This window comes from Leptinotarsa decemlineata, unplaced genomic scaffold, assembly GCF_025532065.1.
Source record: "Leptinotarsa decemlineata unplaced genomic scaffold, Ldec_3_MD MMD2_P_RNA_scaffold_6, whole genome shotgun sequence".
In the NCBI taxonomy this organism is placed as follows: Eukaryota; Metazoa; Arthropoda; class Insecta; order Coleoptera; family Chrysomelidae; genus Leptinotarsa; species Leptinotarsa decemlineata.
Window position 1 is genome coordinate 5,968,058 of NW_027412533.1, and position 24,911 is coordinate 5,992,968.

Consider the following 24,911-nt stretch of genomic DNA (forward strand, 5'->3'; position numbering starts at 1 on the left):
TTCAGAGTCAAAATCTGTATATTTGAAAATCAGTTTCATAAAACTGTCTTGAAATCAAGTACAAATGTAAAATATTTTTATATTTATTGACGTATTCTGAAACACTATTGAAAAATTTGATAAAAAACCTAAATTAACAAAAAACTCATGGATCAATCACTGTTTCATTCTCAATCTAGTGTGCTTTGCACTGCGGTTTCGGATTATATTTTTTCGTGAGGTTTTTGAGAATCTTTTGATACTCTTTAGAATTTTCCTTGATGAAATTATCCCTCCATGCTTCGCCGTCTTTTGTTTTAGTTTTCTTCATGCCGGGCCAATGGATCAAAAAAGCCCCGTCGAGGATAACAAATTTATATCCGATAAGGCACATCTCCAACATCTGCAAAAAAATAATTTACACATTTTCTGTTTCAGAACTGGCCCCAAAGTAAATTCCCAGAAGCTGCAAAATGTATATTCATCAATGATGGAAAATCATATAAATAATAATAATCATTACATAAAAATACCGTATCACAAATATTCATTTTTATAGTCAACAATCTGATAGATGTTTATTAAAATGTATTTTAACAAAGTTAGAAATTGTAAATATAAAAAATATCGTATAGGTACTCACAAAGGCACTGACTGTATGTGATATGTGATATATCATCAAACTGATGAATTTGTTACAGGGTTGCACAACAACCTCTACTGGAGGTGATGTAATCGAGTTAAAATGAACAAAAAATGAAATGAAATAATTGAATAAATAGAAAAATAATGAGGGTAATATTCATAAATAAAAATGAATGAGATAGAAAAAAAACACCTAATATAAATACAGTCACTCGGATGAACATTCAGGTAAGTTATAGGTATGGATTGTTTTCCAAATCAATTACGTAATTAATTTCTATTCTAGGAGTAAGACTTGTAGACTTGAAAAAAGGAATAGAGTTAAGAAGTTTGAAATGGCAGAGAATGACACCATACAGCTTCAATGCAAGGTAAGTATAACTTACTTTGCATTACAAAGTGAGTGCGAACATTCGTGTTATGTCCATTATTTTACCCTTCCGATATAGTTATGGCTTGGAAAGGTATACTGATTGCTTGGCATGCTCTTAAAATCTATACAGGGCGTTCCAACGAAAACTTGAACCCCCCCATCCTGTAAATCAGAAACGGACGGGTAATCGAAAATTTCAAAGAACACGTCAATTTTTATTCCTAGGAGACTGATTCTGAATGGAAATAATACCCGAAACTCCCCCCCTTTCGGTCAGCAACTACACCCCTATTTTTTTCAATAGCATGGGGGGTCGAGTGATACATCATTTGAAAGATCTTTTGTCCCTCTATTACTTCTGTGATTTTTTTCGATATTGGTTCATTTGTTATTGAGAACTTAAATGTTGAACGTTTTATTTAGGAAAAAAACATAAAATTCGCTGTCGTTCATTTTAATAGGGAAATCAACAACAAATAATATCAGTGGAAACAAAATCAACGATGAAATATTCAAAATTACCTCCATTTAGTTCCATACAATAATACAGTCTACTCTCGAAAGCGCTCCGTATATTATTCAAGATGTCCGGTGTCAGCAATCGGCATTCCAAAACAATTCTCTGACGCAGGTCTTCTAGATTTGTAAGCTTAGTAGAGTAACCTTTCGACTTCAGGTGTCCCCATAGAAAGAAGTCAATCGGTGTGAGATCAGGTGATCTAGCTGGCCACAACACTGGACCCCTTCTGCCGATCGGACGCATTGGAAAATGTTCGTACAAAAACTGCTGAAATGTTATTTAATTTTATACTAAATTGTCATTGTTTTCTAAAATTTGTGTAATCACAGGATCTACACAGTCTTGTAACAGATTGAAGTATGTGTCTCCATTAAGATTACCTTCAATGAAGAATGATCCAACAATATAATTACCAAGAATACTAACCCAGACATTCAGTTCTTGTGGACTTTGTGAATGTGTTTCCATCACCAAATGAGGATTCACATCGCTTCAGTAACGACAATTTTGTCTATTCATTTCACCATTCAACATGAAAGAACTTTCGTCTGAAAAACATATATTACATACTAGGTTTGGGTTATTGATCAATTTCTGCTGAACACCTCACAAAACTGTAGTCGGCGATCAGGATCATCTTCGTTCAATTCCTAAACTAGCCTTATTTTGAAAAGATCGGTCGGTCGGTAGCCAAGCGGTTTGGCGTGGGTGCTTTGTTCACTCACTCGAATTGATTGCCGTGTTGGTCGGTGGTTCGAACCCTAGTCTGAACGATCGATCTTCACTTGCTATCGTCCAACCCGTGTTAGGAATCACACGTTAAAAGGTAAGACCTCGTTAATCCTTAGCTCGCACAAGTTTCGACTTCTGAGGGTTGTCGTTCGTAGGGATGCGACAGCTGGTTAACGGAAAAACAGATTTTAAAACAGATGGAATTTGCTAATACACCAGACGCTTTAGTTACTTATCTGATAAATGGTCGATTATCCATTTGTACATGTCCTGAAACTGCAACTTCAACTCCGTCATTTCTGACAGGACGGGATACTTCATGTTTTCTGTTGTGAACAGAACCTGAAGTTCGAAACTTATCCATTTACTTTTTAACGTATTGATAGCTCACGTTGTGGTCTGGATAATTTGTATTATGAATTCTTGCAGCAGTATTAGCACATTAATTATTTCGATAATAGATTGCAACAATTTCTATTCTTTCTTCAGTAGAATAAACCATGTTGGAACACAGTGAACAAGGATGACTGAATAATAATTCGTGAAGAAGTGGCAGTGGCCAACTATCTACTTTTTGTTCTGTGACAACTAGATTCAACAAAAACTACCAGTGTCGACCATTACAAAACGTTTACTACTGATTAAATAAATTCTACAAATCTAGAAGACCTGCGACAGATTTCTGACTCCGGACATCTTCAATAATGTAAGGAATGCTTTCGAAAGTAGACTGTTATTGTATGGAACTAGATGGAGGTCATTTTGAACACTTTATCTGTTGATTGTGTTGCCATACTTTTGTTGATTTCCTCAATGAAATGATAGACAGCGAATTTTCTGTTTTTTCTTAAATAAAACGTTCAACATTTAATTTCTCAATAACGAATGAACCAATTTCGAAGAAATAGAGGGACAAAAGACCTTTCAAATGATGTATCACTCGACCCCCAAGCCATTAAACCGCCTAGAAATAAAAATTGACATGTTTTTTGAAATTGTCGATAACACGTCCGTTTCTGACTTACAGGGGCGTCAAGTTTTCGTTGGAACGGCCTGTATATGTAGACCCTCTGCATTTGTTACGCCAATCACTTATACCATACATCAAGTGAGTTTGTACCAAAGCATAATGACAATAACTATTACTGAAGTTTAATCCCAACACCAAACCGTTATTTTCAACACCTCGACACATGTTTCAATTACCAAGTGATGGTCTTCAAGAGGAAGAATAAACTGGTTCAAAGTTTAATAGGAAGACTAAAGTCTTACACCAGTTTAATTTTCCTCTTAAAGATGATCACTTGGTGATTGAAGCACGTGTCGAGGTGTTAAAAATAACGGTTTGGTGTTGGGATTGAACTCCAGTAATAGTCATTACTACACCAAAAGTTTCAAACATTGCATCACAAGTGCATAATGAACAATTTCTTGAAGCTCCAGCCTGAGAATACTCGTATTGTTACTAAAAATAGTATTTTGAAAATTTCTTCAATTGAAAGATGTTCATTGAAGAATACAATCCTTCGTTTGGATGACTTTATCTTCGACCAACTTGATAAGCTGATGGATTCAAACATGCCCCGTTGATTGAAGAATGGAAAGTTGATTCGAGGCAATGGTGAGTGGACTTTAAAGATAATTCAGCCTCACCTGTAACATTTTATCCTGCAATCCTTCCCAGGACAACATTTCATTGTAGAAAGGCTCACTTTTTGTGCCGATATAAATAGGTTCCCACCTGTGATAAGGCACTTCTCTTCTAGCTGTTGTCAAAGGCTGTAACAAAAAAATAAATCAACGGTGCAAAGCTCAGTGCAAGACATCATCATTTAGAGTAAAACTTAGATATCTCAGGTCAAGTTAAAAATCAGTACAGATCAAGCTATAGGATACGTTATTCAATTTTTTCGGAAACAATTTGTTATGTTTCACCTTATTTGTACTCAGCATGGAAGAAAATAATGTTCAAAATGAATCACTTGGAGATGGTTGCTTACTAATAGTCATGAAAACATATGCCCCCTTGAACTCACCTTGACGAAATCCCCAGGATCCGAAACCAACCAAGACTCGATTCCAGGAAACTTTTGACAATGGGAGCAAATTAATTTGTGAAAGTATACGGCCTTTTCCTCCCGGACGAGCTGTAATAGTTTTTTCTTCGTCCGAGGAATCTCTTCGGTCGACTCCACTTCGAAGATTGGAAGCACGAAAACTCTATGAGGACACTCTGTCAACTTGTATATGTCGATCATGTCGATGTACTTCTTCGCCAAACCTGCACTGGGCATCAGCTGGATATCTGACACCAGAACGTTTTCCGTCAAAGCGGCTGTGCGAGCAGCGTTTCTACATACATTGATGGGGTACATGATGCTATCGTCTGCGTGTCTGAAATGGATATATAAGGTGAGATGGAATATATTGTTTCGATCCGAAAGTGATGTCTATTATTTTAGAGTTTGCTAACAGGGGGTTGAATACCGTTTGACTGTTTGATTTTTTCCAAGTCTTCAAAGAACACCGCATCTCCCTCTCATGACATACATGATGGATGTTTGTCATATTCTTGTTGGTATAATTTTCAATGCCTTTGCTTGACACATGCAGTATTTTACAGGTACTTGAACATATGAATAAATGCAAGGCTCCAAAATAACAAAAAATCAAACGAGTAGCTGCAATTTGAATTTTCACCCACATGTATTTCTGTCACCGTCTCATTACAGTATTCGACCCATCTTCATTTGCGCCAATAATCCTCACTTCACGGTTTGTGACGATAATCATGAATTTTGTATAAAAAGTATTCCGTTCTCTCGTGCTCCGTGAACATGTTTGATGTTCGTTCCTCAACATGTCAATCAATTTATACTTTCACTGATCCCTTGTAACACGATTATTTGGCCTTCTCATACTTCTCTCATTATTATAAGATGTAGAGTGAGTTGATTGAAAAGTATTTCCAATGCTGTTGTTGGCTATTTTCTTTTTGACCTCCAAATCAAAGAGGCCTGCCAATACATTATGTCTTTCCGTCGGTGCCCCTAGCCAGTAAAATTTATCTTCTCTCCTATCTGGTCCATATATTAGTTTCAAGTCCATTTGCCATCTAGTATCCTTATCCCGCCAATTGCATTTCTTCACTTCGAGGTTTCAGTCTAAGTTTCACTATCTTGGTAGTTGATATAATCATGGATGCTTATCTTACTTTATATCCGTTGTGGGTAAAACAGTTCAGAGAGGTAACTAATCATAAAAGTTAAATACTGGTACATATTACTGTAGTCTGGAATATCACTGAAAATGTGGGTTCTGTTGAATAGCTACGATGAATCTGATTCAAGGATTCATTCGGATAAAAAGTTTCAACATCTTTCCAGAGATACGGACCTTTGAATTTTCTATATCGTTTAGAACCAAAAGTTTCGTCTGCTACTGCGGCAGACAACTTTAGTGGTGTAATATCAATGAATTAAAGTCTATGGAATGGTTTTCTTACAAAATATGATGGGCGACTACTGATTTTTTTGGTCTTCCATATTTAAGGTGTGCTAAGTGTTCCTTATGTCTTATTTTGATAGATCTTTTTGTCTGTCCATGATATTTTGCATCGTTGGGATCCTTATAGATTTCGATGGCTTCTCTATCTATACACATCCCAACAATTCGAACAAGAAGGAAAAGTCATACGATTCAACAAAACGTGGTAATGAGTACTCAAGAAGGCCAGAAATTGACTATAATATATTTCCGATCAACATTCAATCCGCAACACACCTATCAACAACGTGAACCAATCAAAATAACTCAACACACATAATAATTATAATGATAAATGATCTTTATTTTACGTGGCGGAGTTTAGCAAAGCGCTATTCTTCCACTCAACCACGTTTGAAAAAAAAAGAAACATTACAAAAAATAAATGGCAACTTCAGGACAATAGTAAGATTAAATTCAAATGTTTATGTTTGGATCACTATTGGCTGAGCAATTCAGTTTTAAGTTTACTTTTGAATAGCGGTAGTGAAGAATTTTTCAAAGATTCACTGAATGAATTGTACATTGTTACAGCATGATACGTGAAGGATCGTTCATAGATAGTGCTGTTATTTATTAATTTATTTATTTATTTCACCCTAACAGGCCTGACGGCCTCATTACAAGGATGACTTATAAGAAATATACATGAATATACAAGCACTTGAAATAATATTTCATATAAAACAATATAATATAATATGGTGATATATTAATATCTAATAACGAGCAGTACATCTCACATAAGATATGCATCAAATAATTATAAAATGTTTCCTTTTTCGAAGTTCATTGTAGAAAACGCTCAGAGCAATGGGAAAAATATGAATAGGTACCTCAAAATTTGAAAAAACTCTGAAAAAACTCTACGGTACATAGGGAGACGTGAAAGTTGCTATTGTGTTTTTATTCAACTCAGGCAATCAATTTCCAAGGCCTTAATAATTCAAACAATTATAATCGAATATTACCGAAAAATCACGAAATATAAAATTTAATTCAATTTCTCAGTATGGAGTGAACGTCTACGATCCAAAAACTACAACAAAAAATACAGGTCCGTATTTAAAAATTCAAAGATGGGGGTGGCCCAAGTCAGATGACACCGTGTATAAAAGATTCATGGATATATTCTGAGAGCCCACATCAAGTGCCAATAGCAAAATGTGGACGATATATATTATATATTACTTATATATTATATATTATATACAACTATAATAATGTCAAAAATCATTTTGTAAATATTCTTCCACACTGATTAAAATTGAGACTTCTTAAATTTGACGGAATTTTATTATATACATTCCAGTTTAAAGAATTCATTTTGGATGTTGTCAAACGAAATTTGGGTATTTTCAATAAGTCGCCAGATCTGGTGCTATATTCATGGTTGTGAGAGAGTGTTTCCTAATTTTGGTTATTTTTATGTATCTCCAATATACAGTAATATATATGTGGAACAATTACGTGGAACTGTCTCGATGGAAGTGCTTAAATTAATATACTATGGACTTGTGCAGTCTATTTTATCTTACGGATTGCCCTTCTCGGGAAACTCAGCTCATGCCATGAAAGCATTTAAACCCCAAAAAAAAAGTGATAAGATGCCTAGCTGGACTTCAGTATAAAGAATCATGTGAGCACACATTCATTCAGCTGTCTCTTCCCTGCCTGTACACATATGTAGCAGCTGTAAATATAAAAAAAAATTAATATCACTACACAAAAAAGAATATGTGCCATAACTACAACATACGTAAGGGTAACGAATTGAGACTACCTTACTCACGTTTGGCGGTGGGACACGACTCTGCGAGTTATCAAGGCATCATTTTCTATAACCATGCAGTCAAACTATTTGAAAATAAATGCAGTCTGCAAACATTCAAATCGAGACTATACAGTCACCTAGCAATGAATGCATTTTATTCTATGCAAGAATTTTTAATCTCCTAATATAAGTCAATAAGATTATTTTCTTTTATTTTTGTAATGTACATATATATCTATTTATATTTTATATATAGCCTAGTGCTCACGTTTGACTAGTCTGATAACATTTTATAGGTGTTATGTAATGCAATGCAATTGTAAAATTTTTAATGATGAATAAATTCTATTCTATTCCATATATATATATATATATATATATATATATATATATATATATATATATATATATATATATGTATATATATATATATATATATATATATATGTATATATATATATATATATATATATATATATATATATATATATATATATATGTATATATAAAGATGGCAAAGGCATGATATTATATTTGATATTATATTTCAACGGTTGGCAGTGGTCGAATGCTGGAGCATTTGCAATGATTCTCAATGCTTTTTTTTATAAACGAAAAACATGTAAAAAACATGTATTCCTGAACTGGAATTACCCCATAAAATAATGCCGTGAGAAATTCTACTATGAATCAGAGAATAGTAGATGTTAAGTAGAACATCTTCATTACAAATCCGTTTCATCTGCCTCAGAAGGAATATATGGGACGATATCTTTTTACATATATTCTCGTTATGAGTGGACCAATTTAACGAGTCGTCTATAGTCCGTTCATAATTTGTCGATAGCACAAAATGAGGGCCCAAGTCATAAAACGGTCGTAAAACTCGTAAAATCATAGGCGGAGGTTCCTGAGGTGTTTATTCATTAAATATAAAGCTTCAGTTTATATTCGAAACTTGCCTTGAAAGGGTGAAGTTGTTACGAACGAAAATAATTTTTGTTTTAGTACATTTTTTAATCGCATTTAATTTACGGCTCGTTGGTGTTTCGGCGTCTACGGCAGTAATTAACGTCTCTAATATTTATTTTGCGAATTTTGTGCAGTGCGTGAGTAACTTTTTTTCATATTCCTACAAACATATACGTACCTTTCGTTCCTGCTTGTTTTGTTTGATTGCTTGCGATGGCTTCGTCATCATCATCAACATCATCAAGTTTTACACCGGTACTGTTGCGTACAGTCAGTAAGTCTGTCTATTCACCAAGAGAGAAGACTATTGTTTTGAACGTTCACGATGCTCTGGTTTCTCAGAATCCCACAAACACTGTTCAGAACATAATCAAGAGTTGTGCCAACATGACGGGCGTAGGAGAGTCAACAATATATAGGTTCCTATCAGAAAGAAAAAAAAAAGGTATAGCTAACCCAAATACAAACGAATACTTAAAGAGGGGGAGAAAACCTATTGAAATTGATGAATTTGCCAAAAATGGTATTCGAAGGAAAATTCACGAATTTTTTTACAAAAAAGAAATACCCAACTTAAACAAAATTTTACAAGAAGTTAGAGACGACCCGGATTTGCCTCATGTCGGACGAACCAAATTGTGGCAAGTTTTAAAAGAATTAAATTTCCGGTGGGAGAAATCAGACCGAAAATCACTTTTGATTGACCGGGAAGAGATAATATGTTGGAGAAGAAAGTATCTAAGATCTATACGAAAATTTCGGGCTGAAGGAAGGCCAATTTACTATCAGGACGAAACGTGGGTAAACGCAGGTCATACTCTCACAAAAATTTGGACAGATAAAAATATATCAAGCTCCAGGCAAGCCTTTATGGAAGGTTGGTCTACTGGTATTTCCCCACCCTCTGGTAAAGGCAGTAGATTAATAGTTTCTCACATTGGCAGTGAAAAAGGATTTGCTAAGCATGGTTTGTTGGAATTTGAATCCAAAAGCACAAAAGACTATCACGAGGAGATGACAGCTGATGTTTTCGAAGAGTATTTTGAGCAGATGATTGAACATATACCACCAAACTCAATTATAGTATTAGATAATGCACCTTATCATTCACGACTAGTTGAAAGACTTCCAACGACTGCGTGGAAGAAACAGGATATCATTGACTGGCTGCGGAATAAGTCCCTGCCTTACGAAGATGGAATGGTTAAAGCAGAACTTTTAAAAATTGCCCGGCAACACAAATCTAAGTTCAAGAAATACGTAGTTGACAAAATGGCGGAAAGACAAAACATCACAGTCCTTAGACTTCCACCCTACCACTGCGAATTAAATCCAATTGAACTCATTTAGGCACAAATGAAAAGCTATGTGGCTAGAAAAAATACGTCATATAAAATACAAGCTGTACGTGAATTGTTATATGAGTCTTTACAACATATTACAGAACGAAATTGGCGAGATGCAGTAAGACATGCAATAGAAGAAGAACAAAAAATGTGGGATCTTGACAATATAATTGATGCGACTGTAGAGACACAACCGCTAATTATTAACTTGCAAGACGACTCGGATTCCAAAGATGATCCTGTTTATTTTGAATTTGAATAGTTTTGTAAGTAATCGTAGTTTATACCATTTAAAAATAGGTATTCATTAAATTAATGTATCTTTTACAAATTGCAAGTAACTTATTATTTTTGAATAAAATAAAGAAATTTTTTAAAAATAAAAATACAGTTTACAGTACCTACAGTTTAAGAATATTAATCTGTTTATTTATTTAAAGTAACTAATGTTTTAATCATATACTCTATGACACTGGTCACTCATTTCCACTCAAAATACCTACATAATCGGATTAAAACTTTTATAGCTGTATTGTATTTCTTCAGATACAAGGTGGGTTAGTCGAAAACATCTTAAACTGCCAGTTTTAGTTTGGTTTTTGTTATTATATCATATTAGCTGTCCTCTCTGTATTTCAGTTCTCTAATGAGGGTCAAACTTGCAGTGAGCTATCAACAAATTATGAACGGACTATAGTTGGATTCCCAAAAGATTTACAGAATTTCCAGTTCGTATATTATTTTGACGGGAGACGATAATGGTTTGAGTTTTCATTCTATTTAGTTTAAGCTTATTATAGGGGCTCCCCAGTCATACACCGCTGAGTACTTCTGCCGCAACCACGGGTTTTTTCCTGTCTAGTCTTGACTCCGGTCATGAAAACATGCGTATTTTTATTTCGGAATCATCTTTAAAACACATCACTAATCTGAAATTAATTTGATCGTCTCGTGTAGTGAACAATCAGATGAATTTTGGTTCACAGAGCAGAACGTAAGATCATATCTTATGGGCTCAAACCTAGCCGAGTCGGATAAAATATAAATGATAATTTTCGTTCATTCTTTCGAATATTACAGAAAGCCCATGAAAGATTTTAGCTGATTACTCAACACAAACACTACTGAACTTTTCAAAATGTATAAAAATTCAGTCACTAAGAGCGCTTTTCCAGTAGGTGTCCTTATTTCAAAGAACGGTGTACATTGACCACGATGCTTTCGATATTTCAATTGGTTCTATCACAAATCACCAAAGAAATAAAGGAATAGAAATTGAGATTTTCACACATACCACACCACTTCTACTGTCTTGCAAGTTCAAATATCCTGCTTTAAAATAATACTTTTGAGATCTCAAACATCTATGGTTTCAAGACTTGAATGAAAAGAATGATAAAAGACACTAATCATGTTCAATTACCTGTACGTTTGAAGCTTTGAAGAATCCTGGGGTTCGCATGTGCTTGGCTTAATAAAATACACATCTTTCCTAGACGGAGGTAGTTTCTTATGAAAAACTAGATGCACTGAAACACGTGTCATCTCTGGAAGACAAAAGCAGTACTGGTTGAGTTGTTCCAGTACCATCGCTATATCTAGATCGGGAACAAATGCTGCTACACTTATATAGCCATCCCAATGTCTGAAAAGTTAGAGTATGTGTAGTACCAAAATTTGTATTCTAAATTCCTTTAGAGAAATGTATTCAATCAAAACACATTTCCCAGATAGCAAAACTAGACTACGAATCAGAATATGTGAAAATGGTTCTTGAAAAGAGTTGATATTGTTTGCTTAGCACAGCTTATTTCGTGCATCCTAGATTGTCGTTCCCAACACCATATCTCTCCGATTGTCCAACATGTGCCGATATGTTCCTCTAATTTTTAACGTTATTTTCATATTTAATTTTCAAAAAATCTAGTTCAACTCACTGATGTATGTGGAAGATCCATGAACAATGCATGCAATGCAAGATTTACGAATATACCATCCTAATGCTAGCGTCTTAATTGATTTATCGACTATAACTAACAAATACTGTTGAATTTGCCACTGAGTTTGAGATTCGTCGATATAAACCCAAATACAAAAATAAATTGGTTTGGAATTTTGAAAATATTTCGAATTCAATTCTGCTTGTTCGCTTCAGCAAGTATTGGAAAGTTAGAAAGTAGGGTGGAATTCACAAAAAAGCTGTTAGGATTGTGGCAAACAATATGTCAGTGAAACTGAGCAGACTGAAGTAACTGCTATCAAGATAAACGTTTAACAAAAAAGTCTAGCGTCTCTCAATATGTCTTGCAGAATGAGCTCAGAATAGAATATTCGAGTCAGCAATAAGCGCGTCAAAAAAGAGCGCAATACTATTGATGTGTGGGAACAGTATTTTCATTAGAATATTCTAGACCAGGCGTCTCCAAACTTGATTTTTCCCAAGGGCCAATTTCTGCCCTTAACTATATTTCTAGACTAGGATAGTCGCAAAGTGCGTGACGCTTTTTTTGCATTTCAATTATTATTGTGTATTGTGACACTTAACGACATCTAGTGGCGAGTAGTGGTACTATGTACTATCTTTTTCAGCTACCCGCTAGGTGGCATTAGGCGTAATTGAATATTTGGAATTACCGCGTTGTTTCGAGAAAGTTCTGGCGTTGTTTCGAGAAAGTTCTGGTTCTAGCTGGTGTATTCCGATCACCTCGAAACGGCAGTGATAATTGCATATAAAAAGGCTAGCGGCGTAACTGCGAGCGAAGTTGTCTATTGTGAAATAAAGTAACACCCGTCAATAAAAGTATTTTGATTTGACTTATTGTTTTTATGTGTGATTTGATAGTATGGAAAAGAAGCGAAAAATCGACAGTGAATGCAGAACGTTCCAAGAAAAATGGAACTTTCAGTATTTTGTGATTGAGTCCAGTAATAGGGCGGCTATGATTAATTTGTAATGAAACCATAGCTGTTCTCAAAGACTATAACATTAAACGAGACTATGATTCGAAACATCTTCAAAGTTACTCCAAGTATACAAGAAGTTTGCGGATGGAAAAATTCGAAGCTTTGAAACGCGGACTCAAATCGCAGCAATCTTTGTTTACCAAAGCGAATACTGAACAAGAGTCTGCAACTCGCGCCAGCTTTCGTGTGGCTCTTGAAATCGGAAAACGTGGCAAACCATTCACCGATGGAGAAATGATAAAAGAATGCTTGGTTGCAGTAGCCGAAGAAATATGCCCCGAAAAGGTAAATTTATTTAAAAGTGTTAGTTTGTCAGCAAACACCATGGCTCGGAGGGTGCAAGACATCGCAGAAAATATATCATCTCAACTGTCTGACAAAAATGGACATCATGAGTGGTTTTCTCTAGCATTGGATGAGTCAACGGATGTGTCAGATACTGCTCAGGTGTTGATTTTTATTCGCGGAGTAGATAAAAGCTATGAAGTGTATGAAGAACTTTTTGATATTGATAGTATTCACGGCACGACAACTGGGGCAGATATTTTTAAGGGAGTTGAAAATGCCATTAATAAAAAGAACCTTCGATGGAGAAATTTGAAATCTATAACAACTGATGGAGGCAAAAATATGTATGGTCAAAATAAAGGAGTGGTTGCACTTGTGTCAAAGGCTGTAGAAAATGATGGTGGTTCAAAACCATTAGTCTTACATTGTATCATTCATCAACAGTCCTTGTGCGGAAAATGTTTGGATATGTCTGAAGTTCTAAAACGAGTCATATCAGTTGTTAACTTCATCAGATCCACTGAGCTGAATCACCGACAATTCCGCGAGTTTATTCAACAGATTGCCAGCGGCATACTGCCGTACGCTGGCTTAGTTGCGGAAAAGTCCTTGAGATTGCAAGGAAAAAATCAGCTTCTTCCTGATTTAAACACCAATATCAAATCCTTCAGGCAGAAAATAATACTATTTCAATCGCAATTACGTAAAAAATATTTCACACATTTTGAAACATGTGAAAATTCAGCCACACTACAGAGACTGAATTTCCCGTCAATTTTGCAATCGAAACTTTGAGTGCTTTGAAGATAAATTTTGATACTCGTTTTTCAGATTTGATGTCATTGCGAATGAAATTAAGTTTTTTCAAAATCCTTTTGATTCTGACATTGAAACCCTGACTCCGGAAGTCCAAATGGAAATTATTGATTTACGGTGCAGTGATATGCTTAAGAACAAATATCAAAATTCATCTTTGTTGGAATTTTATAAGAGTCTTCCACTGGAACAATTTGATAATTTGCATAAATTTGCTCGTGGGTTTTCTGTTTTTGGTACTACTTACTTGTGTGAGAAAACGTTTTCCAAGATGAAGTACACAAAGAATGTTTACAGATCTCAATTAACCGATGAGCATCTTAAATCTCTTTTGATATTTGGTACAAGTAAAATTGATCCACAACTATAAGGTATTGTCGGTGGAAAATCACAATTTCGTAAATCTCATTAGTGTTTTTGTTTTACTGTCATTCATTTGTTAGTTATTAATATGCTTAAACTTAGATACTGAAGTTAAGTTTCCTTTGTCATCATTTCTGTCGTTAAGTTTTACCTTGCAAGTAAATAAAACCGAGTAATTATCATTCTGTGTTTTCTTCTTCAACGTATCACAGTAATAGTAACAACAATTAGGTAATCATTGGCTGTCGCGGGCCAGATTGATGACAGTAAATCATTGGCTGTCGCAGGCCGGATTGATGACACTGGCGGGCCGGATTTGGCCCGCGGGCCGTAGTTTGGAGACCCCTGCTCTAGACACTAGTTATGAACTGGAGTATTACTTGTAACTATAAATAGCATGATTCGTAATCGAATAAAACTACTAGATGGAAGAGAATACCAAAGGCTGAAATTAAAGATGAAACTATAACTAAACAACAATCATACTCACCTTGCGAGTTCAGGAAGATAATTCATAAAATCAGCTGTTACGTGAGTGGCATATGTAACAGCAGGAGTATCCGGGGCCATCTTGGCGCCGATCACATTGTAGAGTATCCTGTAAGAACTGTCTTTCCCGAGCTCAGGTCCGAAGTCCAAGTCACTAGTGACGAAATCCAAATCCTTCGGAAACTTGTAGTGGAAGTTGCAGTAGCTGGAGTTAGAAGGATCTGGTCGGGCATTTCGAAGAAAAGCTCCAGGAATAGACGGGACCCTTGTTGTGGGCTCTTCTGAAGATTGTAGCTCGACAGTGATAAGTTGAGTCTTTGAGTTGAAGGAAGAACCGGATAGGAAGAGAACAGATAAGATAATGCACGTGAAAATGAAAGTCAGAAGAAAAGACGTGCGGTTGATCTTGGAATTATTCATGGCATCACCTGCAGCTTGATGGGCTTCGTCAACAGTTGCATTGGTTCAACCTGGAAGAAATGGTATTTTGAATACAAGATGACTATTGAACTCATGTAGAGAAAGATCTCAGATACTAATAAGAGATCATGTAAGACATAACACAGTATTGAAAATTTTATTCAAATGAGCGTATTATATACTTCATCGCTTCAATGAGTTACTTTTTCATTCCAATAAAAATTTTGAATATACCAAAACTTGGTGAACTTGCTTCTACTAGATTTAGTGTTTTGTTCAAGAATTGGAACTGTTGTTGAAACAGATTCTGTCTCAGGCGAAGATGTCATAAATGCGGTTAGTTGCGTTGAAATTAATTGATACCTGGACGTTCTGCTATCTTGGTTGGATCTGCCCTGCACCGATGAAGAGTAACCATTCCGTGGGTGATCACTCAATTGATTTCAGTGAAGTCCTGCTATTAGATGAAAGAGAAGCATCTTCGGGAGTCTTCTTAGTGAGTAAACTAGCACAAATGTCAGTAGCACTATTAGCCAAGGAAGCAATTATTTTCCGGCAGGAGTTTTACTCATCCTATCATATAGGAATGTTAGGGATACGAATGTTTTAATTCGAAATGTTCATTTGATAGAATGTTCCTAACAAGTTTTGGCAAAAACTATCAGGGTTTCAGCCTGTTTATATTTGAACCATTTTCCATAAAAGTTTCGGATCTACTTCATTTTGTTTGGATATAAAACGCTGTTCTCTGAGCCAAAGTTTTTGTTCCTTTTCAGATTTTATTTATGATGATAGGCGTATTGTTTAGACAATTACTTCTCAAATCCTTCTGAAAGTGTGCGTCATTATTACGTCACAACTTTATCACTCTATACAAATATTTTTTGTTTCATTGTCGTTGAATTTTTTTTCGATTGAAATGAAATCAGTGACAATTCTATATTTAAAGTTTACAAAACTCAAGATTATTTAGCGTACTTTTCGAAAATGAATTCATAATGCACGGTTTCAATTGTCATCGAAGATTTTTTGTGAAATATTGTTATAATACTATATTCAAGTATCACTTGATTGTGAGATTTTCACTGAACACTTCACAAAACCTCAACATGTGTTTCATTATACTATAGCTATAGCAGCTATAGAATGAACACGCATGAGGAAGCTATTGTATAGTGAAACACTTGTTATAGTTTTGTGTAACTGTTCAGAGAAAATCTCAAAGTAAAGTGTAATTCGAATACGTTATGGATTTTTATCAAGTATCAGCCAATTCCATCATATTTCCTAAATTTATATTGTCAACTCATTAAACTATAGGTACTCATAAATATATGATATGGTGAATGAAGATTGTTTATGTATTTATACAATAAACAACGTTCCAAGTTGCGCATTTACCTGATTAACAAATTCAAATTAGAGTGCCGAGAGTCTTGCAAAAAAACTTTTTTTGAAAATGGAATTATGTGTGTACCATGTATATATATTTACAAGTGCATACTAGTATTCAAGAAATATTCACAGGATCACCATCGAAACTCTGAAATTCATTCGTACCCAACGAGACATGGTAATTTGATAAGACTTCAAAAACACTCTACATCGTTTTTTGAAAAGTGTCCATCTTTCGCAGGTGCAAAATTGTTCAATAATCTTCCTGTAAATATAAGAAATGAAAAAAAAAATTGAATTTCCAAAGTCAAACTGAAAGAGTTCTTGATTAACGGTTGCTTTTACATGTACAGTAGAATATTTGAGTCAATATGAGGACTGATAATATAAGAGTTGATAATGAAATATGCTTTGTGAAATATTCTATCTGTATGTTTGTATGTCAAATATATGTAAATGTGTGTTTATGCATATATGTATGTATTTCATTTTCCATGTGACGTATCCTATATCATTTTGTGATCTTGAAGAATTTAATAAACATTATTATTATTATAACAATATGCCGTTAATAAAGTGATGAAATTCCGAGTATACCCGGGAAAAACAGAAATTTCGGAAAATGGTTTTTATTTTTTGTGGCTAGTTTTCGAAGGATTTGAAAATACATTGCCCTTTCACATTGCCACTTTTTTCCTGCTACATAATGGTGTTTTCATATTTGCTATCCGACGTTTCGTCTTCCGGCTACCATCATCAACTTGATTTTTTCTTAATCGTAATAGGCTTTGACTATGATGTTTCTAAATTTTTTATTGTCCAAGTCATTGAATTTTTTCGAAAAATGGCTTTCACGAATGAAAAAAAAGAGATATGTAACAAATTTATTACAAATAGGATAGAAACAGTGTTAGTACATCGAAAATGTATTTGAACTTCAAAAAATGGTTTTTATTTTTCTCTGGTCTTATTTTTCGTGTTTTCATATTAGCTATCCGACGATTCGTCTTCCGGCCACCATCAGCTTTATTTTTCCTTATGGGCACATTGGATTCTTTCTGTTTTGAATAGAATCAGATTTTACCTTTTCAATGATGTATCATAAGTTATCATTCTTTTTCGAAAAATTGGAGACTTTAAAAAATCAATTCTTATCATAATAGGGTTTGACTTTGATGTTTCTGAATTTGTTATTGGATTGTTGGTTATTGGTTATTGAATTTTTGTCGAAAAATGGCTTTCACGAATGAAAAAAGAAGATATGATTCAAATTTATTACAAATACGATTGAAACAGTGTCAAGACATCGGAAATGTATTTAAACTTGTATCTCGAAAGTCGTCAACCACATCGAACTATGTTCAAGTTATTGGATCACAATCTCACCGAGTTTAGTTCGTTTGAAAAGCCAATAAAAAAATACGAAGACAGAATCAACAATCGAAATTTTATAAAGGAGGTGTGTATGAGGTAAATTAGACATTATGTCCATTTCAATGAAAATAGAACTTTGAACAAATAACAAAAACTAACTAAAATGTAAAGACAAAAGTGAAGCATAGCAAATGCTCAAAATACTGGCTTTGTTCACGATAACACAACTGTGCACTTCTACGAATATTATTCACTGCACGATTAATTACCCTCCTCCTCAATCTTCCCAACTCTCTAACAATGCTGTGTTAAATTGAATTTCGATATTTCCTCTGACCATAATATATATTTTTCAGTGTACCCTATGAGAATGTATCCATAACACTCAAGTCTGGAGACCTTGCTGGCCTCCTCACCAGCCCATTATTCCCTATCCAAACCTTTCAGTCAGGTAATTAGATACTCGTCAGGTAGTGTGCGATGAAGCACCATCATGTTGAAACCAGATGTTGTTATAGTTAACCAAAGGTAGATCATATAAATAGTTTTCGAAAATCGACATTGAAAACTGGTGATAACTTACCTAATACATACCTCATTAATTGAATTTTCTTTAGTTTCGTGGTCCATTCTATCACTATAAATTTTTGTTGGCTTTTCAAATGAACCAAACTCGGTGAGATTTTGATCCAATAACTTGAACATAGTTCGATGTGGTTGTCGTCTTTCGGGATACAAGTTTAAATACATTTCCGATGTCCTAACACTGTTTCTATCGTATTTGAAATAAATTTGTATCATATTTTTTTTCATTCGTGAAAGCCATTTTTCTAGGAATACACAACTTTTCAAAATAATAGATATAACTTCACAAACTTTCATTTCAATTAGATATCAGATTTTTCAACTCACGGTTCAAAAAAAAGTGTGCCATTTCCTCAACTTGATGATGGTTTTCCATTCAGTGTATAACAAAAACCCATAATTATAACAAAACACAGATTCATTTTACTCGAACGGAGCAAGAAACACATGACTGCCAGCGTCCACAGGGCGGCCTCTGCCGGTGGAAATTCTACGGAAAATCTCCTCTATGCGGGTATGTTTTCTCAGGAAATCAATACGCCGTACTGGCTGTGGCTAATGGGTAGGTTCCAGTATGCAATAACAAGATATTTCGTGTCACGCACATGTTGGATATCAGCAATACGAGAATAATATCACAATCTGCTAATGTTTTCTTCCACAACGTGTGGAATATAATGATAATGATGTTTACTCATATTAAATTGTCCAAAACATCACATTAACGTTTTAAGCAATCTCATCAAAGTAAACGAGAAATGAACTTATTGGGACCATTGCAGTTACACATGAATCTCTTGAAATATTTAACAAAACTTCATACATTAGAATAAAATTATTTCAACATTGTTTTATTATGTAACTCGTGAGACCAAAAGTTGAATTTCCGAAATATTCCTATAGAAAAACCAATCATTTACCAGGTATATCACACTTCCAGAAATTATAATAAGCGTGATTAGACATTGACATACTTTAGTGAACCGCCAATAACATCGTTTGTCTTCAAAAAAATAAATACCTGGGGGTAGCTCACAGAACAAATAATAATTCGAGAAAATTCATTAAAAATGTTGTAGATGAAGCTTAGGTGTCTGTAAGAATAAGGGTATATAAATTGACTCGTGATTTTTGTCCGAAACATCATTGGCCAAACTTGGATAATTCTTTTCCAAAGAATAAAATAACATAAGAACATAGGAGTTCAATCACGAATTCAACATATTACATTCGGAAGGGAAGAGTTTGAAATCGATTTTTTTAAATACTTGGAAACCATTGAATTTTGAAAATTCTGAGAATTCACTTAATGACAATGAGAATTGTATCATTCCCTTCCTTTAAAATGTGAAAATCGGTAATCAGTTTATAACATTTTAATAAATTGTAAAAAAAAATTCCATGATGTTTAAATATTTTGAATTAGTTCATATACATACTTAGGTGAAATTATTACTCTTTAAGTAAGTGGAAGGTCATTTGATACAAATCATTATATATAAAGCAATAATTGAGTAAAATTTAGTCAGTACGAACCAGCTTGAGGAAGCTTTTGTATTGTTGAACACGTGTTGTTGTTTTATAAACTGAGCAGTGAAAATCTCACAATGAACTGTTTTTTCGATACGTTATGGATTTTCATCAAGAATTGGCCAATTCTTTCACAGATACCCTTCCTAAATTCAGAACAGGCTCATATTTAAAAATGTTCTGTATCAATTGAAGTGAATTCAGTTCCTCTAGCTTCTATAACCATGAAAAACGTTTTATTTTTACAGTGGTTGCTGTTTTAAATTCTTTTTGATGTCTACGTATTGGTAAAGGTAATCAACTTACTATGAGAATGTTCTTCTTCTGTAGGTACAAGTACAAAATTACGAAAGTTCAGCACTTGCACTGTCAAATATACTTGATCTGAAGGATGCGTGTTTTATTTCTTAAATTGTTTTTCCATTGTGTCCAATTGTTTTGGGTGAATATTTGTAACCACAGTTTGGCATACTGCAGAAGAGGTTCCACTAAGGAATATTATACAGGGAGTCAATTTGAAAACTTTCCACCCTTAATATGTTCCTTCCAGTAAATCATATGAGGAATCGAAAAAACAGGTCAATTTTATAGTCAAGGGGAGCACTTTCAAGAAATATTTGTAGCCTTCGTGGTTCAACCCCCAAGGAAGGGTAGATGTTAACCTTAGATTCTTAAATGGGAAGGGGTGTCAAAAGGACATCGTTTTTATTAGCGTTCAATTATGCTTCCAATGATACCCCGACGTTTTATATTTTGATGAAGAGTTTCCAAAAAACAGCGTTCTAAACTTACACATGTAATCAGAATTTGCATGTTCTGAGATATATCATTGTATTGACTCCTTTTTATAAAAATGGTTAGAATAGTAGGTGGCACCGTTCCAACCCTTGAATGACAGGAATAAATGTATTACGCTTGGGATATTTTATTTTTGGTTATTGTTCTTTCACAAACTAAAATTCAATTTGCGAGAAAGATAATTCAAATATAAAATCTACTTACGCTTATCTTAAAAACTGTTCGAAATGTCGTCCATTTTGCCCTAAACAGTAATAAAGTCTGTTTTCGAACGGAACACTCCACTAGGAATAGACTGGCATGCTGCTGTAATTCATTTTTTAAGTTTTTCAAAACCAGAAGGTTGTATTTCATAAACAACGTATTTAAGATGCCTCCAAAGGAAGAAATCCAAGGGTGTTGAATCCGGTGATTTCGGAGGCCATTCAACTGCCCCTCTTCTGCCAATCCATCTATCCGTAAATCTCTCGTTTACCCACTGTTAGACGGGAAGAAAATAATGAGGTGGAGCACTGTCTTGCTGGAAATGTAAGACACATAATTCCGCTACTGTAGCGGAATTTACTCAACGGAAGCGGCGTAGCGAATTTGAACATAAAGTAGCGGAATTTTCTACAAATAATATTGAAAAAAAATATGGAAGAAGAGGCTGACACTTGAATAAGTGAATGCACGTTATGGTCTTAGTAGCTGAGGCCATTACATAATGAAAGAGAAGAAGAATATTTTTGGATATAAACCATATAACCTCCAATATCTTGAAACTAGAAGTCTTGACTGTCTTGAGTATTATGAATTATATGGAAATGAAAGATAGTTCATCTGATTGTAGCTCGTGCGAAAGAGCTACCGCAGTTGACAAGACATGTTCAAAAAATACAAAAAGTCTCGAAAACAAAACTTTTTCTTAACATTGGTTGTCTGATTCCAACTTGAAAGTATGAATTAGACTTGTCGCGAATGATCGTTCAAGAGCTCAATGTGACTAGACAAATTGATATTCATTTTTACTTTTCAAAATCATCATTTCAAACTGAGAAATATTTGATCGAGACGACAGCTTTCGACTGCTGCAAATTTAGAAAATTCGGTACTATCTACTGAGTTGCGCGGTTGCATGATCCTGATTCCTGACATTAGTGACAGTTCAGTTTTGTAGTATCTGAACGGTACACAAACTACAAACTAAGTTCTGTGGTATTCAATTTTGTATAGGGCGCATGCGCGAACTGATTGCGTTAGATATACTAGCGTAGCGGAATATGGAGCAATTAGCGGAATTTTGGTTCATGTGTAGCGACTTCATAGTTAATCCAGTTGGCAACACTGATAAGACATCATTATGCAAAACTTGATTACCTTCTGCATTCATTTGAGTTTCTAGCTCGTGAGTTATAAGAGGATCGATAGACTATTCAAGTATTTCAAGGTACAGATTGACAGCCAAGTTCTCTCCCAGGAATAATGGACCCAATAATGGTATTTTCAATAATACCAGCCCAAACATTAACATTTTGTGGATGTTGTGTATGCTCTTTCCGAAAAATATGTGGGTTTTTGTCACTCCAATAGCGACAATTTTGTTTATTAACATTGCCATTCAGAAAAAATTAACACTCATCGCTGAAACACATGTTTACCAGAAGATTAGGGATGGTATTGACTCAATGAGACATGATTTCACAAATGTCTATTCTTCTATTATGATCATCCTCGTCGAACTCTTGAAGAATTTGTATTTCATAAGGATGAATACTACAATACTACCACATCGTTCAAATTTGCGAACCAATTTTTTGTCTGAAAACAAAAACTTTTACAGCAGAAGTAGCCAAAAAGGACAGCTATATGTACACTCTCTGCGGTGAGAATTAAAAATTCAGCAGTTACTAAACACAACTATACTACCGTCTACGGTTTACTATTAGACTATTTTTTGATGAAAATTGGAAATTTTCATCAACGGTTGGAACGGCACTACCTTATATTCTTACCAGTTCTGGTCAAACCATGCATCTGAATAGGCTACTAATGATTACTTCTGTTACTTCGGAAAGCTATTTTTCGGAAAATGCTCATCAAAAAATAATAAATCAGGGTATCATTGGAAACAGGATTGAACGCCAATCAAAATGATGTGCTACTTGACCCCCTCTTCCCATTTAAAATTCTAAAGGTAACATCTACCCCTCCTAGGGGGTTGAACCACGAGGGCTATAAATATTCAAAGTGTCCCCCTTGACAATAAAATTTTTCTGTTTTTTCGATTCCTCATATTATTTACTAGAAGGAAGATATCATGGGTGGGAAGTTTTCAAATTGACACCTTTTATTATCTAGCTATGTAAGAAACATATTTCCAAATATTTATACTTTGATTATAAACACCGTATATTTGGAATATGTATATTCTTTCTCAACTGGAAATCAATAGAAATACGAGTAGCAATATGGCATAATAAAAAATATTTTTCGAGATTGAAACATAGAAAACTCATGAAGAAATTAAACAAAATAAAAAACTAACAATGACAACTTTCATATTATTTGTTTATATCCATATCCATTCATGAAGTATATTTTGGGGAAAACATATTTGATTAACTCACCAGAATTTTCCCACTGAGAATCACAAAATATCATGTATACTTCTAATTATAAACTTGTCAGAGTAGTCACACAAAATTTTACATTACGTACTCTTATCAGAAAGTCTATAAATTATAATCTTTATTTGTAGGGATTAAATTGTTAAATGACTGAAAGTTGGTAGAACCTGTGAAATTTTAGTTCAAAAATGTTGATTTCATAAATATATATCATTTTGTGCACGTTCAATTATTATAATAATATATTTTTCACACAGAGAAATGCTGAAAATTGATGATGACATATAGGTAAAATTATGAATAATAGATGAAAAATCCTTGAATAACCACATTCATCTATCATATAAAATATTATTGAATAATATTCAATGAAAAGGAAATTAAATCACAATACCTAAGAAGTGAAGGATTGATAACTCTACACTAGAAAGTGTTACAATATTTGATGAAGAAGATTGATTGTCTCAATATTTGAAAAATAACACATATTTTCTACATAAACGTATTGGTCGACATTCAATCAAAGGAGGCTTACTATCCATTTTTCACACTTTGGTTGAACATTTTCAGAGAATGGATATTTTGTAATCCAATTCAGCGCCAAGGTGAAAATAACTTTTTAAATAAGAATCATTGTCAACCACATTCAAAGAAACGTCCAAGAGACTCTTGTGGGTTTTACAACAAACATTCACCCGTTATTTTAATGAATTTATGAATATTTGCTGTTGTAATTAAAAAAAGATGAAAAAAATCGAAAGGAGCAATCTATGACGTCATTAATATAATTGAATTTTCTGACAGTTTATTTATGACATATCAATCTTCTGCTTACCCTGTGATCTGATCAATTCCGCCTCTAGAGAAATTGTTCGCCACTAAAGACAGCAAACATCAATCACCACTATTTCCAACTTGAATAAATCGATCAATTTGCAGTATGATCGTTAATATTCATGATTCTTCATTTCAGTTTCCAGTTTTGATATTGTACTGAGTATATACAGCCTACCTTTACTGAATTAGCACTGACTCGTTATCTATTTGTTGAAAATGAATAATGCTCAAGCGAATTAAGTAGAACATCTGATATGAAATATCTTTAGTAATACATGCAAATATTAGGTATTGTATAAGTAGTAAGTATTAATGATTTTGAATATTCATCACGGTTTTGAAACATTAACTACCAAATGAAATGAATGTTCCTTGTGAAGAAAAGTTCCTCCGAAATATTTTGTAACTTATTCAAATTTTAGCTTCATGGGTATACTCAAAATTTAAAAAAAATTAATAAAAATTTCTTTTTGAGATAAATTAATTGCACTAGCTGCTTCTTTGAATTGGTGTTGATGTGAGACCGATGACGATTGTATATCGAATATTGTAGGTT

General features: G+C 34.1%; 1 protein-coding gene across 4 annotated transcripts; it reads right to left on the minus strand.

The window, feature by feature from the left end:
• On the minus strand, positions 1-24,560 carry LOC111505502 (beta-1,4-glucuronyltransferase 1). Of its 4 annotated transcripts, none has more exons than XM_074169881.1 (6): positions 24,354-24,560; positions 14,809-15,277; positions 11,311-11,532; positions 4,286-4,643; positions 3,903-4,028; positions 1-382 (listed from the first exon to the last, which is right to left on the minus strand). In XM_074169881.1, exons 2-6 carry the CDS (start codon positions 15,225-15,227, stop codon positions 176-178), a joined length of 1,332 nt encoding a protein of 443 aa, XP_074025982.1. In that variant the 5' UTR covers positions 15,228-15,277; positions 24,354-24,560; the 3' UTR covers positions 1-175. The 4 variants fall into 4 exon arrangements, with proteins under 4 accessions (XP_074025982.1, XP_074025985.1, XP_074025986.1 ...); XM_074169884.1 differs by lacking the exon at positions 24,354-24,560 and adding an exon at positions 23,519-23,655; XM_074169885.1 differs by lacking the exon at positions 24,354-24,560 and adding an exon at positions 21,114-21,138.
• Positions 24,561-24,911: the final 351 nt, after the last annotated feature.